General features: G+C 43.5%; 1 protein-coding gene across 3 annotated transcripts in view; it reads right to left on the minus strand.

The window, feature by feature from the left end:
• SLC44A2 (solute carrier family 44 member 2 (CTL2 blood group)) overlaps positions 1-16,140 on the minus strand; it is a 54,322-nt gene that overhangs the window by 9,123 nt on the left and 29,059 nt on the right. For all 3 annotated transcript variants that reach the window (XM_073654186.1, XM_073654188.1, XM_073654187.1), the window contains exons 2-12: positions 7,258-7,306; positions 5,826-5,899; positions 5,221-5,305; positions 4,595-4,679; positions 3,832-3,948; positions 3,401-3,461; positions 2,288-2,414; positions 2,130-2,213; positions 1,942-2,054; positions 1,723-1,854; positions 462-561 (exon numbers count right to left, since the gene is read on the minus strand). In XM_073654186.1, the coding sequence (XP_073510287.1) occupies positions 462-561; positions 1,723-1,854; positions 1,942-2,054; positions 2,130-2,213; positions 2,288-2,414; positions 3,401-3,461; positions 3,832-3,948; positions 4,595-4,679; positions 5,221-5,305; positions 5,826-5,899; positions 7,258-7,306 (1,027 nt within the window). The remainder of the gene's footprint in view (positions 1-461; positions 562-1,722; positions 1,855-1,941; positions 2,055-2,129; positions 2,214-2,287; positions 2,415-3,400; positions 3,462-3,831; positions 3,949-4,594; positions 4,680-5,220; positions 5,306-5,825; positions 5,900-7,257; positions 7,307-16,140) is intronic.

Genomic DNA, 16,140 nt, shown 5'->3' on the forward strand with positions numbered 1-16,140 from the left:
AATGTATGTACACAGTGACTGCACCAGCAGAATAGTGAGTGCAGCTCTGGAGTATAATACAGGATATAACTCAGGATCAGTAATGTAATGTATGTACACAGTGACTGCACCAGCAGAATAGTGAGTGCAGCTCTGGAGTATAATACAGGATGTAACTCAGGATCAGTAATGTAATGTATGTACACAGTGACTGCACCAGCAGAATAGTGAGTGCAGCTCTGCTGTATAATACAAACTTCAGCTATTCTGAGTTACATCCTGTATCAAAGCGGAGCCCCTAGATTTGGAGCCATGATATGCAGAGTGTTGGACATCACCACCCCAGCATTAGGGGGATTAGTTTATGACCATCTCTAGTATACGGCCGTCAGCCTACAGAGTACTGTATAGTGTCGCCCCCCTCCCCCATTGTACCTAACCCTTCTGGATATGACTACACCACCCAGCAATCTGGTCCTCACCTGCTGGATTCTTTGATGAGAGCAATGGCAATCATGATCCTTTTCCGGAGGAAGATCAGTAGCAGGATGATAATGACTTCCATAATACACAGAATGATCACTGCAGAGAGAAGACTGTGTGAGTATATAAGATATAAAGCCACTAAACTGTTCTAGACAATCAGCGTAGGGTATTACTTTCACCATTTACAAATTGCCGTAAATTAGCAAAATATGGAGGACAAGAAGTACCCATAGCGGTACCCTTCAATTGATGGTAAAAGGTACCGCTGGGGGTAAAATAAGTGTGTGTCAAAACAAACCACAAAAGTGAAATTAGAAAATCACTATGTGCTCTAAACGGTTTGCCTTGGATGAAAAGAAAGTGTGATTTTGAAATTCGTGGTCAATGCTAGTATGTAAGGCCTCAACATCAAGGCTTATGAGAATAGTTGATTTTGAGACAGTGAGGTCCCGTAACTTTAAAACCATGTTCTTCGTGTCACGGATATAAGATGATAACACATGAACATCATCCACTGTATATTGAGACCGAGACTTCTTGAATGACTGATAATCTATAGGTTTGAATATCCTCTCAGCAGAGATCAGTCATTACTAGTTATTAGATCTCTATGATCCATAAACTTCTGCGATTTTAATTATTGCACTTAGCCCTATAGTCATAAAAAGTTACATTTTAGGAATATTCAGTTAGGGTTTATTTGCCTTACGGCAATTTGTAAATAGTATGTAAGATACAAAGCCACAATCTTGCAGTAATTATAGAATGAACCTATGGCAGCATATAATTAGCGTAACACCAGTCTTAAAAGGGGTTTGGGGCCAATTTTTTTTCTTTCTTAACTGAGCTTATTTTTGACTAAAAATCATTTTTATAATTGGGTTTGATAAAAAAAAATATTGCACGGTTTTCCTTCTACAGCTCGTCTCTGCTGATTTATTACTACAAACCACATCAATAAAGTTAAGTGAAAAGGAAAAAAAAGATCCTATAAAAGTCAAATGGTGAAAAATGTTTAATGAAACCCAATTGCAAAAATGATTTTTAGCCCCAAATACATGCATTCAGGTAAGAAAAAAAGATAAGTCTCCAGAGGTGGACAACCCCTTTAAGTAAATATGCGCTTAAGTCTAAAGCAGTCACCCAGGTGCATCTAATCAGTCAGTTGTAGTACTGCTCAGCCACTACAGTGCCGATACCCCACTGCTTATTTTGTTTCAATGTTCCCATACCCAATGTATACATTTTAGGACTTACTGAATGCCAGCCACGTCTGCCGCAGGTGTAGATAGACACGTAAATCGCTCTGAAATCCAATGTCCGTCAACTTGACGTCTGAGCCCGCCGTTCCCTTTAGTCCGGCATACTCCATGTAACAATGGAAGATTCCTGCAGGTGGTAGAAGAAGAAGATGCAGCAGGTTGTGAGGGTGGAAACCAAGAAGAGTGTAGGACACCAGACGTGGTCATTACTCACCATATCCCATCACCGCGATCACCAACACAATCATCACCCAGACCATAATCCCAGCTAGAAACCTCAGCAAGACGACGAAAATCAAGCTGATGAGCATGGCAATGACCAGGCCGCTGCGAGTGATGGGTACAGATTAGATTCAGCACATGGATGTGAGCCATCAGAGTGAAGGTACTGCAGGGACTTACAGGATGATCCAGTACCAGGACACGGTGTAGTCCTCGAATATCTTCATGGCCACCTGCCGCGCCTCCAGCACCACGTTGGCTTTCCTGTGGGGAATACCAGGGTCAGGGCTTTGTACATAACAGATCTGCCAGGTGCAGGGCTCACGGTCAGGACTCACTTCGCTCCTTCCACCAGGTCAGTCACATTGCGTTGTCTTTGATCTCTTCCATCATCGAAGGTCGTGGAGTTTCCGACCATCACCACCCCCTTCTTTATGTTAATAGCTGGGAAGCATCTTCTGGTAACTGAACAATCACAAAAATTGTGAAATCAGATGTCTGCCCCTCCTACAGTAGATTTTCAACAGGGAGGAGCTATGTGACATGAGTATGCCCCTCCCACTAGTCACGAGGGAGGGGCTATGTGACATGGAGTATGCCCCTCCCACCAGTCACAAAGGAGGAGCTATGTGACATGAGTATGCCCCTCCCACTAGTCACAAAGAAGGAGCTATGTGACATGAACTATACCCCTCCTACGACAAGATGACAGGAGGGAGGAGCTATGTGACATGGAGTATGCCCTACCACCACAGTCATGAAGGAGGAGCATGCCCTTCCCACCAGTCATGAAGGAGGAGCTATGTGACATGGAGTGTGTCCCTCCCACCAGTCACGAAGGAGGAGCTATGTGACATGAACTATGCCCCTCCTACCACAAGATGACAGGAGGGAGGAGCTATGTGACATGGTGTATGCCCTACCACCACAGTCATGAAGGAGGAGCTATGTGGCACTCCGTATTCCCCTCCCACCACAGTCATGAAGGAGGAGCTATGTGGCACTCCGTATTCCCCTCCCACCACAGTCATGAAGGAGGAGCTATGTGGCACTCCGTATTCCCCTCCCACCACAGTCATGAAGGAGGAGCTATGTGGCACTCCGTATTCCCCTCCCACCACAGTAATGGAGGAGGAGCTATGTGGCACTCCGTATTCCCCTCCCACCACAGTAATGAAGGAGGAGCTATGTGGCACTCCGTATTCCCCTCCCACCACAGTCATGAAGGAGGAGCTATGTGGCACTCCGTATTCCCCTCCCACCACAGTCATGAAGGAGGAGCATGCCCTTCCCACCAGTCATGAAGGAGGAGCTATGTGATACTCAGTATGCGCCTCCCACCACAGTCATGAATGAAGAGCTGTGACAAGGAGGCTGCCCCTCCCACCACAGGGTGACAGGAGGGAGGAGCTAAGCTATGTGACAAGGAGGCTGCCCCTCCATCTACTCACATGGTTTGCTTGGTGTGATCATAGCCGGACAGTCTCTGTCTCTGAGAACTTCCACTGGACTCTGGGACATAAAACAGGGCAGCGATTAGTGAGATATAATAACTCTTCTTCCTCCTCCCTATAAATTCCTGTACATTACTCACCACCGCCATTTTATCTAATCTAGTGTCCTACAGCAGACCACATACCAGCAACATCAATGCTCATGGGCCTTAAAGGGGTCGTACAGGATTCGAAAACATGGCTGCTTTCCTGAGACCATTGGTGAGAATTAGGGGTAGGAATCCACCTCCAGAGAAGCGGTGTCACAGAGCGGGGGCTGTAGGATCCCACTAGCACCAGACCCTTCAGTCTATGATGGTAAATCTCAGCATCATAACGGGTGATGGGGGGGTCCAGTGTGATTTCTGGGGTCGGCGCTCCCAAGTTACCTTGGTGAAGTTGTTGAAGCCTTCTCTGCAGAACTGCTTGTAGTAGTCAAAGTTCTCCTGGGCCGTGGCCACGCTGAGATACGTGAGGAATCTGTCCGGACATTTCTCCACACAGATCTGTCAGAGAACACACAGGCCATTAGCACCGAGGTGCCACCTTGTCCTCCTACAGCTGGGTGCGGTACTGCCACCTAGGGTGCAACTGGGGCCTGGAGGGGGCCAAATGGGTCAAGGAGCTTAATGTTATGCCTCCGACTCTGACCGAGCAGAACTCTCTATATATCCCTATTTAAAGTAATATCCCTTTAATCTGGCATCAATACCATCAATCTGACAGATTATCAGATTTTCTGAAGGGTTAGGAGTTAACTCCAGAAAAACACTCAGTCCTCCTCTTCAACGCACGAGTAACTATGTTCTCCGGTGGTATGTCGGATGTTCAGACTTTCTGGATTATCAAAGAATTGCCTTGAAGAAGAAATCTTACAGAATCGCTGAATGTTCAGAAACCTCCTCATCCCCCCAAAAAATCAGTCTAGTGAAAAAAAAACAGTAAAGAGAAAACAAGGAGGGGAGAGGAGGGAGATGCAGCTGCAGTGCTTCAATGAAACAGTAGAAAAAGGAGAGGAGAACCAGCTAATCTGATTGGTCAGAGCACAAACAGCACACCAGTTAAGCCCGCCCACTCAGATTACAGGGTTCCAGCAGAAGAGGAGAAACATGGCCTCCACCACGGAGGACAACACCCTGACGTTTCACTCACCTGGGTAGTCGGACACTGGAATTCCAGCAGGACGAGGGGACTGGCGCATTTCATGATATTGAAGTAGAATAAGAATGGCTTCTTCCTGACAAAACAGAATAAACGGACACTCGAGATACTGATAACGGGGCATGCCGAGAGTCAGATCTCCACTGATCTGATACAAGGATAGCTCATCAATAACTCAGTCCTGGACATCCCCTTTAAGTGATGAGCTTTGGCTTCCTGCAGTCCCTAGTAGGGGGAGCTCTCTGAAGGATTTGTATAGCTCCCGTTGAACTCCATGATAAACCCACGACCTGTACGCTGCTCCTAGTGGTCAATGCGGGCAGCTACAATTATTATCATGCCAGTCTCCAGCTCTCCAGGGGATTCAAAGCTTTGGTCATCAATAACCATTAAAGGGGGTTGTCCCTCAAAAAACGCCAGGTCTAGTTTCCCGGTGATCCCCCCCACCTCAACTGTTATCAAAGGGGGAGACATGCTCAACTATACATTTTCATTGCAAATTTTCACTTTGGCTCATAGAGGGGGGGACCAGCCTAGGCCCCTCTAAAACGTTATGCGGACGTTATGAGACAATGTATAGAAAGTAGAAGTCCATATTAGATGCCGGCAGCTCTTACTCATAGGGGGTCCCGGCTTGTCCGCAGAACTGGCCCTTGCTGTCTGTTGGGTAGATGACTTTCCGTGGATCTCCATAAGTCCAGGCTGCGGAAGAGATACAACCATAAGAGACACAGACGACATCAGATTGTGGTGCTGACACCAACCTATCGGCCAATAGCTGATAACATTTAGTTGTATTGTTTTAGGCCAGATCCCGACTTTCTGTAAATCCCATTTACACCCAGCGGCGAGGTGAGAATACCTCGGTCACGGTGTCGCCTCGCCGCATTCTGCAACGGCCCCGCCGTCGCCTCGCCGCATTCTGCAACGGCCCCGCCGTCGCCTCGCCGCATTCTGCAACGGCCCCGCCGTCGCCGCATTCTGCAACGGCCCCGCCGTCGCCGCATTCTGCAACGGCCCCGCCGTCGCCGCATTCTGCAACGGCCCCGCCGTCGCCGCATTCTGCAACGGAGCCACCACTCGTGCGACGCTGCAGGTATATGAAGATGGATAGGTGACTCCAGCTTGTGAACAATGCTAGTCTTCATGAATCAGAACCAATAGTGTATTAGAAAAGTTGTAGGATTTTTCATCATAAGCCTGAACGTGTGCGGATACTCACCGACAATCCCCACCGCCACATACGCAATAATAGCGAGTACGATGAGTATACAGCACAGGATGTCCGTACAGCCTCTGCAACACACGGAGAAGGGTTAAAGATCAAGTACCAAACCAATGTACCGAATATACCACAGAGGGACACCCCCCCCCCCCCAGTGTAACCCCATATTAATCGCTCCGTCCCATCAGATTGTAGAATTCTCCATTCACAGTCAAAGCAAAAGCGTCAGAGCTCCCACAATGCACTGCTCTCCTGTATATAGGCGGCAGCTGAATTTCACCAGGCGCTTTGGATGTGAATGGAGAAGATTCTTATATTTCGTCTTTTCGCGGTGTGGAAGAGGATATGAGGCAGATCACATTTCTATATGACAGGAGGCCATGAGTCACCCCCGTTATCACTGCCATACACGCAGCGAGCCACGCCTGGCTCATCACACACCACGCCTGGGCTACAGGACAGAATCACAGCCGGCTGCCTCCTCATCCTGTCCATACAGTGCACATAGAAGCAGATACAGAGTAGCATATTGTAATGATTGGGGGGAGGGGATGATGGAAACAAACAAAGGCTTCCTAGGAAAGTATCAAAGATTTAAGGCACTTAAGGCTCCTTATGACGGCTAGCCGCAGAAAACGGACCGCCGCATTAGGAAGCTCAGTATGGATTATTTTCTCTGGGTTAGTCTGGAAGGAGATCATCATCATTCATTCACCATCATCATCAGAGTTTTCATGTTAGGACCCCTGGTGGTCTCAGGTAACGAAAGGGGGTAAATACCAGGACCCCTGGTAGTCTCGGGTAACGAGAGGGGGTAAATGCCAGGATCCCTGGTGGTCTAGGGTAGCGAGAGGGGGTAAATGCCAGGATCCCTGGTGGTCTAGGGTAGCGAGAGGGGGTAAATGCCAGGATCCCTGGTGGTCTAGGGTAGCGAGAGGGGGTAAATGCCAGGATCCCTGGTGGTCTAGGGTAGCGAGAGGGGGTAAATGCCAGGATCCCTGGTGGTCTAGGGTAGCGAGAGGGGGTAAATGCCAGGATCCCTGGTGGTCTAGGGTAGCGAGAGGGGGTAAATGCCAGGATCCCTGGTGGTCTAGGGTAGCGAGAGGGGGTAAATGCCAGGATCCCTGGTGGTCTAGGGAAGCGAGAGGGGGTAAATGCCAGGATCCCTGGTGGTCTAGAGTAGCGAGAAGGGGTAAATGCTTAGATCCCTGGTGGTCCAGGGCAGTGATCAATGAAATGGGCAATATCAGGATCCCTAGTGATCTATGGCAGCAATATGGGTAGAGGTCAGGATCCAGTAGCTATGACTGTACAGCAGCTCCGTCCTCCAGCCCAGCTGGACCAGATGAGCTTTTAGTGAGTCCTAATTAATTAAAGGCAAACTTAAAAGCTCATGAACCGACCATGGCAATCTGTATGAATAAATTACCTGTTATGTATGGGGCCTTTGAAACTTGGATCATATTTCCTTGGTTCTCCTAAAAATAAAATAAAAATGTAAGACTTTTTTTTTTTTACAAAAGCACCAGAAAAGAGTGCCTAGAAGCAGCATGACAGAATTACATATATCACAACATAATTACCATTCAGGAGTATGGGAAAGATGGATGACAGTAGAATTTACACTTCTATTCATTTCCATTTTGGGGTGTATGGCCCTTTAAATTTACTGTATTATAGTTTAGCGTTTGCCAAGAGAACCCATTTTCCGTCCGTCCGTCCCTCCTTCCCGCTACATATGTGCTGTGATCGCTGGCTGCATATTCCAGACCAGGAATTCTTCCCTCTACTCTATAATTTTGGCTAAATGAGGAAGCGCAGAGCCGGGGGGCGGGGGAAAACACCAGGAATAGCCATAAAATTATATATTACCCAATACACAGAGACATGTGAGGACTAAGCCCCCTCCCCCGCTGGATGACCCTTTAAATATTCCAAAATCCTATGCAAACGGCACTGAACTGTATCATAGGAGCAGAAAAGAAAAAGCAAAAAGGGCATTTGAGGATAGCGCCCTCTAGTGGAGGCTGACAGCAGCAATAGCATTTCTTTCAGTAGCAGCAAAATAAATGACATTTTTAGAATCTCATTCACATGCGCGTAATGTAGCGGCATTTTTTCCTGTCAATACCATGTTGTTTTTTTATGGTTTCCACAGGTTTTCTGCATTGGCGATTTTTTCCAGCTGCTGCCCACCTATATATAAACCGGCTGTGTACAAGACAACGCTATAATCTTGTTCTACTATTGTCACTATGGTCAGTACAAGACAATAATTATAGAGAAATGAAGAACACGGTCCTGCTGGCGGCCTGCAGACATACCGCAACACAGTATGACCAACACTGCCCACAGCACATTCACTAGGTATATTCCTGTACATAGGGGATGTATTATAGTAATTATATTCCTGTACATAGGGGGCAGTATTATAGTAGTTATATTCTTGTACATAGGAGCAGTATTATAGTAGTTATATTCTTGTACATAGGGGCAGTATTATAGTAGTTATATTCTTGTACATAGGAGCAGTATTATAGTAGTTATATTCTTGTACATAGGGGCAGTATTATAGTAGTTATATTCTTGTACATAGGAGCAGTATTATAGTAGTTATATTCTTGTACATAGGGGCAGTATTATAGTAGTTATATTCTTGTACATAGGAGCAGTATTATAGTAGTTATATTCTTGTACATAGGGGCAGTATTATAGTAGTTATATTCTTGTACATAGGAGCAGTATTATAGTAGTTATATTCTTGTACATAGGGGCAGTATTATAGTAGTTATATTCTTGTACATAGGAGCAGTATTATAGTAGTTATATTCTTGTACACAGGGAGCAGTATTATAGTAGTTATATTCTTGTACATAGGGAGCAGTATTATAGTAGTTATATTCTTGTACATAGGGGCAGTATTATAGTAGTTATATTCTTGTACACAGGGAGCAGTATTATAGTAGTTATATTCTTGTACATAGGGAGCAGTATTATAGTAGTTATATTCTTGTACATAGGGGCAGTATTATAGTAGTTATATTCTTGTACATAGGAGCAGTATTATAGTAGTTATATTCTTGTACATAGGGGCAGTATTATAGTAGTTATATTCTTGTACATAGGAGCAGTATTATAGTAGTTATATTCTTGTACATAGGGGCAGTATTATAGTAGTTATATTCTTGTACATAGGGGCAGTATTATAGTAGTTATATTCTTGTACATAGGGAGCAGTATTATAGTAGTTATATTCTTGTACACAGGGAGCAGTATTATAGTAGTTATATTCTTGTACATAGGGGCAGTATTATAGTAGTTATATTCTTGCACATAGTGGACAGTATTATAGTAGTTATATTCTTGTACATAGGGGGCAGTATTATAGTAGTTATATTCTTGTACATAGGGGCAGTATTATAGTAGTTATATTCTTGTACATAGGGGCAGTATTATAGTAGTTATATTCTTGTACATAGGGGCAGTATTATAGTAGTTATATTCTTGTACATAGGGGCAGTATTATAGTAGTTATATTCTTGTACATAGGAGCAATATTATAGTAGTTATATTCTTGTACATAGGGGGCAGTATTATAGTAGTTATATTCTTGTACATAGGGAGCAGTATTATAGTAGTTATATTCTTGCACATAGTGGACAGTATTATAGTAGTTATATTCTTGTACATAGGGGGCAGTATTATAGTAGTTATATTCTTGTACATAGGGGGCAGTATTATAGTAGTTATATTCTTGTACATAGGGGCAGTATTATAGTAGTTATATTCTTGTACATAGGGAGCAGTATTATAGTAGTTATATTCTTGTACATAGGAGCAGTATTATAGTAGTTATATTCTTGTACATAGGGGCAGTATTATAGTAGTTATATTCTTGTACATAGGGGCAGTATTATAGTTGTTATATTCTTGTACATAGGGGCTGTATTATAGTAGTTATATTCTTGTACATAGGGGGCAGTATTATAGTAGTTATATTCTTGTACATAGGGGGCAGTATTATAGTAGTTATATTCTTGTACATAGGGGGCAGTATTATAGTAGTTATATTCTTGTACATAGGAGCAGTATTATAGTAGTTATATTCTTGTACATAGGGGGCAGTATTATAGTAGTTATATTCTTGTACATAGGAGCAATATTATAGTAGTTATATTCTTGTACATAGGGGTAGTATTATAGTAGTTATATTCTTGTATATAGGGGCAGTATTATAGTAGTTATATTCTTGTACATAGGAGCAGTATTATAGTAGTTATATTCTTGTACATAGGAGGCAGTATTATAGTAGTTATATTCTTGTACATAGGAGCAGTATTATAGTAGTTATATTCCTGCATATAGGGGGCAGTATTATAGTATTTATATTCTTGTACATACGGGCAGTATTATAGTAGCTATATTCTTGTACATACGGGCAGTATTATAGTAGTTATATTCTTGTACATAGGGGGCAGTGTTATAGTAGTTATATTCTTGTACATAGGGGCAGTGTTATAGTAGTTATATTCTTGTACATAGGGGGCAGTGTTATAGTAGTTATATTCTTGTACATATGGGGCAGTATTATAGTAGCTATATTCTTGTACATAGGGGCAGTATTATAGTAGTTATATTCTTGTACATAGGAACAGTATTATAGTAGTTATATTCTTGTACATAGGGGTAGTATTATAGTAGTTATATTCTTGTACATAGGGAGCAGTATTATAGTAGTTATATTCTTGTACATAGGGAGCAGTATTATAGTAGTTATATTCTTGTACATAGGAGGCAGTATTATAGTAGTTATAGTCTTGTACATAGGGGGCAGTATTATAGTAGTTATATTCTTGTACATAGGAGGCAGTATTATAGTAGTTATATTCTTGTACATAGGAGGCAGTATTATAGTAGTTATATTCCTGCATATAGGGGGCAGTATTATAGTAGTTATATTCTTGTACATAGGGGGCAGTGTTATAGTAGTTATATTCTTGTACATAGGGGGCAGTGTTATAGTAGTTATATTCTTGTACATAGGGGCAGTGTTATAGTAGTTATATTCTTGTACATAGGGGGCAGTGTTATAGTAGTTATATTCTTGTACATAGGAGCAGTATTATAGTAGTTATATTCTTGTACATAGGAGCAGTATTATAGTAGTTATATTCTTGTACATAGGAGCAGTATTATAGTAGTTATATTCTTGTACATAGGAGCCAGTAATATAGTAGTTATATTCTTGTACATAGGAGCCAGTAATATAGTAGTTATATTCTTGTACATAGGGGCAGTGTTATAGTAGTTATATTCTTGTACATAGGGGGCAGTATTCTAGTAGTTATATTCTTGTACATAGGGGGCAGTATTCTAGTAGTTATATTCTTGTACATAGGGGGCAGTATTCTAGTAGTTATATTCTTGTACATAGGGAGCAGTATTATAGTAGTTATTTCTCTCAGTTTCGTCGGCTCCGTGCAGCATAAAAAGGAGAGACGACAAAGCCCATAGAAAGCTGACGAAAGAGGATCTGAGTAGTTTTACTAGTTTTTACCCCTCCTATAACCCATAGTGACTCTGTGGCACCAATAATAATAATAAGACAGATGCAAAGATGGCAGTCAGCCTAAAGGATGGTTGGGTGAAAAGTGATTTTTGCCCAAACACCCACCATCACATAAACATCCAAAATTAACATAGCCAAATGGGCAGGGTTATTTCTACAAAAGGAGATAAGCGGCAAAAATGTGATTTTTTTTTTTTGCCGCTTATCTCAGACTATTAAAAACAAACATAAAACACCTGCCCAATGCCAGCTCTTACTTAAGAGATTATAGAGCAGAATCCATGTACAAGATTTTCTGTAGGAAAAGCACAAACCCCAAAAACCAGCTGAGAAAACTAATATTTACCCGGTGACAAACCAGACTCCGGCTTCAGTAATCCTTTTTACACTTCCAGTCCTCGCATTTAAAGGGCCATTCCCCACTTCATTCATCAATGGATATTGTCGGATAGCCCTCGTAAAAACAAGCAGTTTTGTAATTTACGTTATTTTAAAATTTGCAGCAGTTCTTGAGATATAAACACTTTTCTGTTATTTACAGCTCGTTGCCTTGGAGACCGACCACCTCTGTTATCTAGTTTATAACCACCGCTCTGAAGCTGGCCGGGATTAGGCGGTTACGGCGCGCTCCAGCGATCCTGGTCAACAACAGCAGAGGTTACAAGCTCAACAGAAAATAGCTTGTAAGCGCTGCGCGTGTTCTGCTATCTAGCAGCAGGGGTCGGTTTCCAAGGCAACGAGCGATAAACAAAAAGAAAAATGTCTATATCTCAAGAACGGCTGAAAATTTTACCTAACAGTAAATTGCTAAGTTACTTGTACTTACAAGCACTATCCATCTATAAAGATAGGAATAACCCTTTAAGGTGTCAAAAGTGATCTCTGGCCTTGTAATACACCATCACTTTTTTGGAGCGGATAAGAAAGCTCATTAGTGCAAACATGGCCGATCCAGCACGACACGCCTCGTCAGCTCCAAATGTGGAGATGAGAGGTGATGGATAACCCCTTCAAGGCTTTAATCCATATTTAAAAGCCCCTCCCCCCCACCCATAAGGAATTTGGCATTTTAGACGCCTCTTTGACAGCACTTTTTCACGCGGCCACAGGGAATGTCTCAGAACAATGAGAGTTATTCGGCACCAGTCATAATGGACAACGCCGACTCTGGGCTCGGCCCAAAGACAAGATCCAGACAGAAGGATTCACAACACGCCATGCGTGACGCAAGAACCAATCAGAGTGCAGCTTTTATTTTACCACAGCAGTTTCAGAAATGAAAGCAGTGCAGTGATTGGTCGCCATGGGTAACCAGGAGTCACAGTGTTCTTTGTAAACAAATCACCTTGTACTTTTGATATAAAAATAAAAATTTAGAGATAGTGATGCAATATTTTTTCTAACCCGTTTGTAGATTCATTTTTCCTATATGGGGCAGCCATCTTGTCTGCGATGGTAAAAACATTCAGAAAATTGCTTTATCGTAGCCACATGGACCGTAGAAGTCTGTAGTCTGGAGATGTTCATTGACTTCTATGGGAGAGTGTTGTGGGCATGCTCTGTGACCTGTGCAGAGGATGGAGGAGGTGAGCTGTGACATCACCTATTGTGAATGGTGGATCCTGTTATCTACTGTATATAGAGGTTTATCAGTCATTGTACAGGAGGAGGAGGTGAGCTGTGACATCACCTATTGTGAATGGTGGATCCTGTTATCTACTGTATATAGAGGTTTATCAGTCATTGTACAGGAGGAGGAGGTGAGCTGTGACATCACCTATTGTGAATGGTGGATCCTGTTATCTACTGTATATAGAGGTTTATCAGTCATTGTACAGGAGGAGGAGGTGAGCTGTGACATCACCTATTGCGAATGGTGGATCCTGTTATCTACTGTATATAGAGGTGTTATCAGACATTGCACAGGAGGGGGAGGAGGTGAGCTGTGACATCACCTATTGTGAATGGTGGATCCTGTGTTATCAGCTGTATATAGAGGTGTTATCAGTCATCTCACTATTACTCCAAGCAGGATTAAATTGACTGCTAATAACTGATCTCTACAGAAAAGTAGGTGTCAGCATATGTAGTCATAGTGAAAACTGCAAGATTTTTTTTTTTTTTTTTTTTTTTAAGCTTTATTTTCTAGTGCCCTTAGGGGACTGGAACCTACGTTTGTCCGATCGCCTATAGTATTGCGGTATATAGTGAAAATTGCGGTCTCCTTTGAAGCTCAGCATCTATCCAAGCTTCAGATGCTGACCAAGGTGGCAGTGGTGGTGGGGTATCAGCAAGCCTCTGACTGTCACAGTAACCCATCGGCGTCCCGGGGCACCGTTGGCAGCTGATGCTGTGATATCATTTAAATGTTGCAGTCAAAGACTAACAGCGACATGTAAATGGTTAACTGCTAAGAACAGAAGCAGACTCATGGGCCTTGTTCACACACGGTCACCCCAGCTCTGACATCGTGACGTTCATGTGTGCAAAGAGGTTAAAGAGTAACCATCATTTTAAATAGTTTTCCCCATAAAAAATAAGCAACTTTTTAATTTATCTTATCAGAGAAATCTGCTTCTTTTTCCACCCGGACTGATCTTTCACATGTACTATCTATTCAGTAAAAACAGATTTTCCCATAACTGAGATAGAGGATGACAGTTGGTGCTTTTAAAACTCTATGGAGAGGGGAGGAGAGAGGAGGAGGTAGAGGCCGACACAGACATTCTTCTGCAAGTTCTCCTGAAAGTTACAGATCTCTGTAGAACACATAACTGTCGTCGTTTCAGCAGAACATCTGTGCCTACAACGCTTCCCCCCCACCCCATGTTCGCCTGCAACGCCTCCCCCCCACCCCATGTCCGCCTGCAACGCCTCCCCCCACCCCATGTCCGCCTGCAACGCCTCCCACCCACCCCATGTCCGCCTGCAACGCCTCCCACCCACCCCATGTCCGCCTGCAACGCCTCCCACCCACCCCATGTCCGCCTGCAACGCCTCCCACCCACCCCATGTCCGCCTGCAACGCCTCCCACCCACCCCATGTCCTCCTGCAACGCCTCCCCCCCACCCTATGTCTGCCAGCAACGCCTCCCCCCCACCCCATGTCCGCCTACAAAGCCCCCCCATGTCCGCATACAACGCCTCCCTCCCCCTCCATGTCAGCCTCTGCCTATAGCTCCTCCCCCCTCCATAGAATTTTAAAAGCACCAACTCATATCTGATCTCAGTAATGGGAAGTTATCTTCATAGGTAATACTTGTATTTAGTGAATGATCAGTCCAAGAGGAGAAAGAAGCACATTTCTCTGATAAAATATGTTACAGAAGTTGCTTTCATGTACTATTGATTTTATGAAAATATCTATTTCAGGTCACTGTGTAGAACCTTGTTCACATATCAAGAGCCTTCATACCAGGATAAATGAGGCCTAATCCCAATATAACCTGCTCCAAGTGACTCATTGACGTTCTTCAAGTCTGAGTCACTGTTCTCAAGGCCGGAGAGCCCCAGAACAACCAACCCTCACATGCGTTACCTACTGGATTCAGAGAAACACCAGCTCAGATCTTACTGGGATGTTCCCACAAATACTAGGGCATCTCCAGTAGATGTATGTGTCAAGTCTGAGGGTCTTCTGCTGTTTTGCAGAACAGATAGAACTTCCTGTGACCCCATCAGTTCATGTATAGCAACGGTGGTCACTCACACCTGGAGACAAGCAGTCGATAAGCAACCGGTTTTTATTTTTTTGATTTCATTAAAGCACCTGAACCAAGGTGTGAATATATTCCGAATCCATAGGATTGAAGATAACTTTCTGAGCAATAGGGGTCTTACTGCTGGGACCCCCACAGATCCAGAGCCCTGTCTGAATGAAGCATATGTTGAGGGCACACCCTCCTCTCTGCTCCAGTACCAAAAAAAGGCTGAGCGGTTGGAAAGACATTCCTGATGGGTAGAGGATAATTTTTAGTTTTGGCATAAACCTTAATCCAAAATGTATGCGTCTATGGGAAGCCCTTTTACAAATGGTCCTCCTTCAAGGGATTGTCCACTACCGAGTCCCCAGAGTAACACACCAAAAGCTTATGGTCGGCTCTCCTGACACGTGTCATAAGAACATCACAAGAGCATCGGTTCTGACAACGCAAGTAAGGAAAGAATATAAAGCTTTTCTTATTTGACACAGGCATTTAAGAAGGGGTTAAAAGCAAAAAAAAAAAAAAACCGAGCTGGACTATAAGCTGGTATACATGCAGAGTGTAAGAGCATGTTCACACTGTGAAACATGTAAATAACATAAGGTACTTAGTTAATGCTATTTTGATAAAAAAAAGCATAAAAGCCATCCCACCGCGACAAGGTGTACCCATCGGGACGGTCCTAACCTGTCTCTAGTATTAAAACCTTACCATGTGTCAAACGACATCAATGTGAATAAGGGCCGAGCAGGACAGGGTCAGAGGGAAACCCCCATCCATGGGAAGCTATCCAGATGGAATACTAAGCTCAGAAAGGGAAGCCACGACCGTCCCAATAGGTACACCTTGACATGGTGGGATGGCTTTTACTCTTTTTTTATCAAAAAGGCATTAAGTACCCTGTATCACTTATATGTACCATTGCCATTTACGGATTTACTTGGTGTAAGGTATATTACTCATTTTTGTTTTTTCCCTGGGTTTTATTTAAGAAGGGGTTGTCCAAGTGGTGGACAGCCCCCTTCCGGCCAGTCTGGCG

This window comes from Phyllobates terribilis, unplaced genomic scaffold (genome assembly GCF_046119375.1).
Source record: "Phyllobates terribilis strain yellow unplaced genomic scaffold, ASM4611937v1 Scaffold_11__3_contigs__length_659146591, whole genome shotgun sequence".
Taxonomy (NCBI): domain Eukaryota; kingdom Metazoa; phylum Chordata; class Amphibia; order Anura; family Dendrobatidae; genus Phyllobates; species Phyllobates terribilis.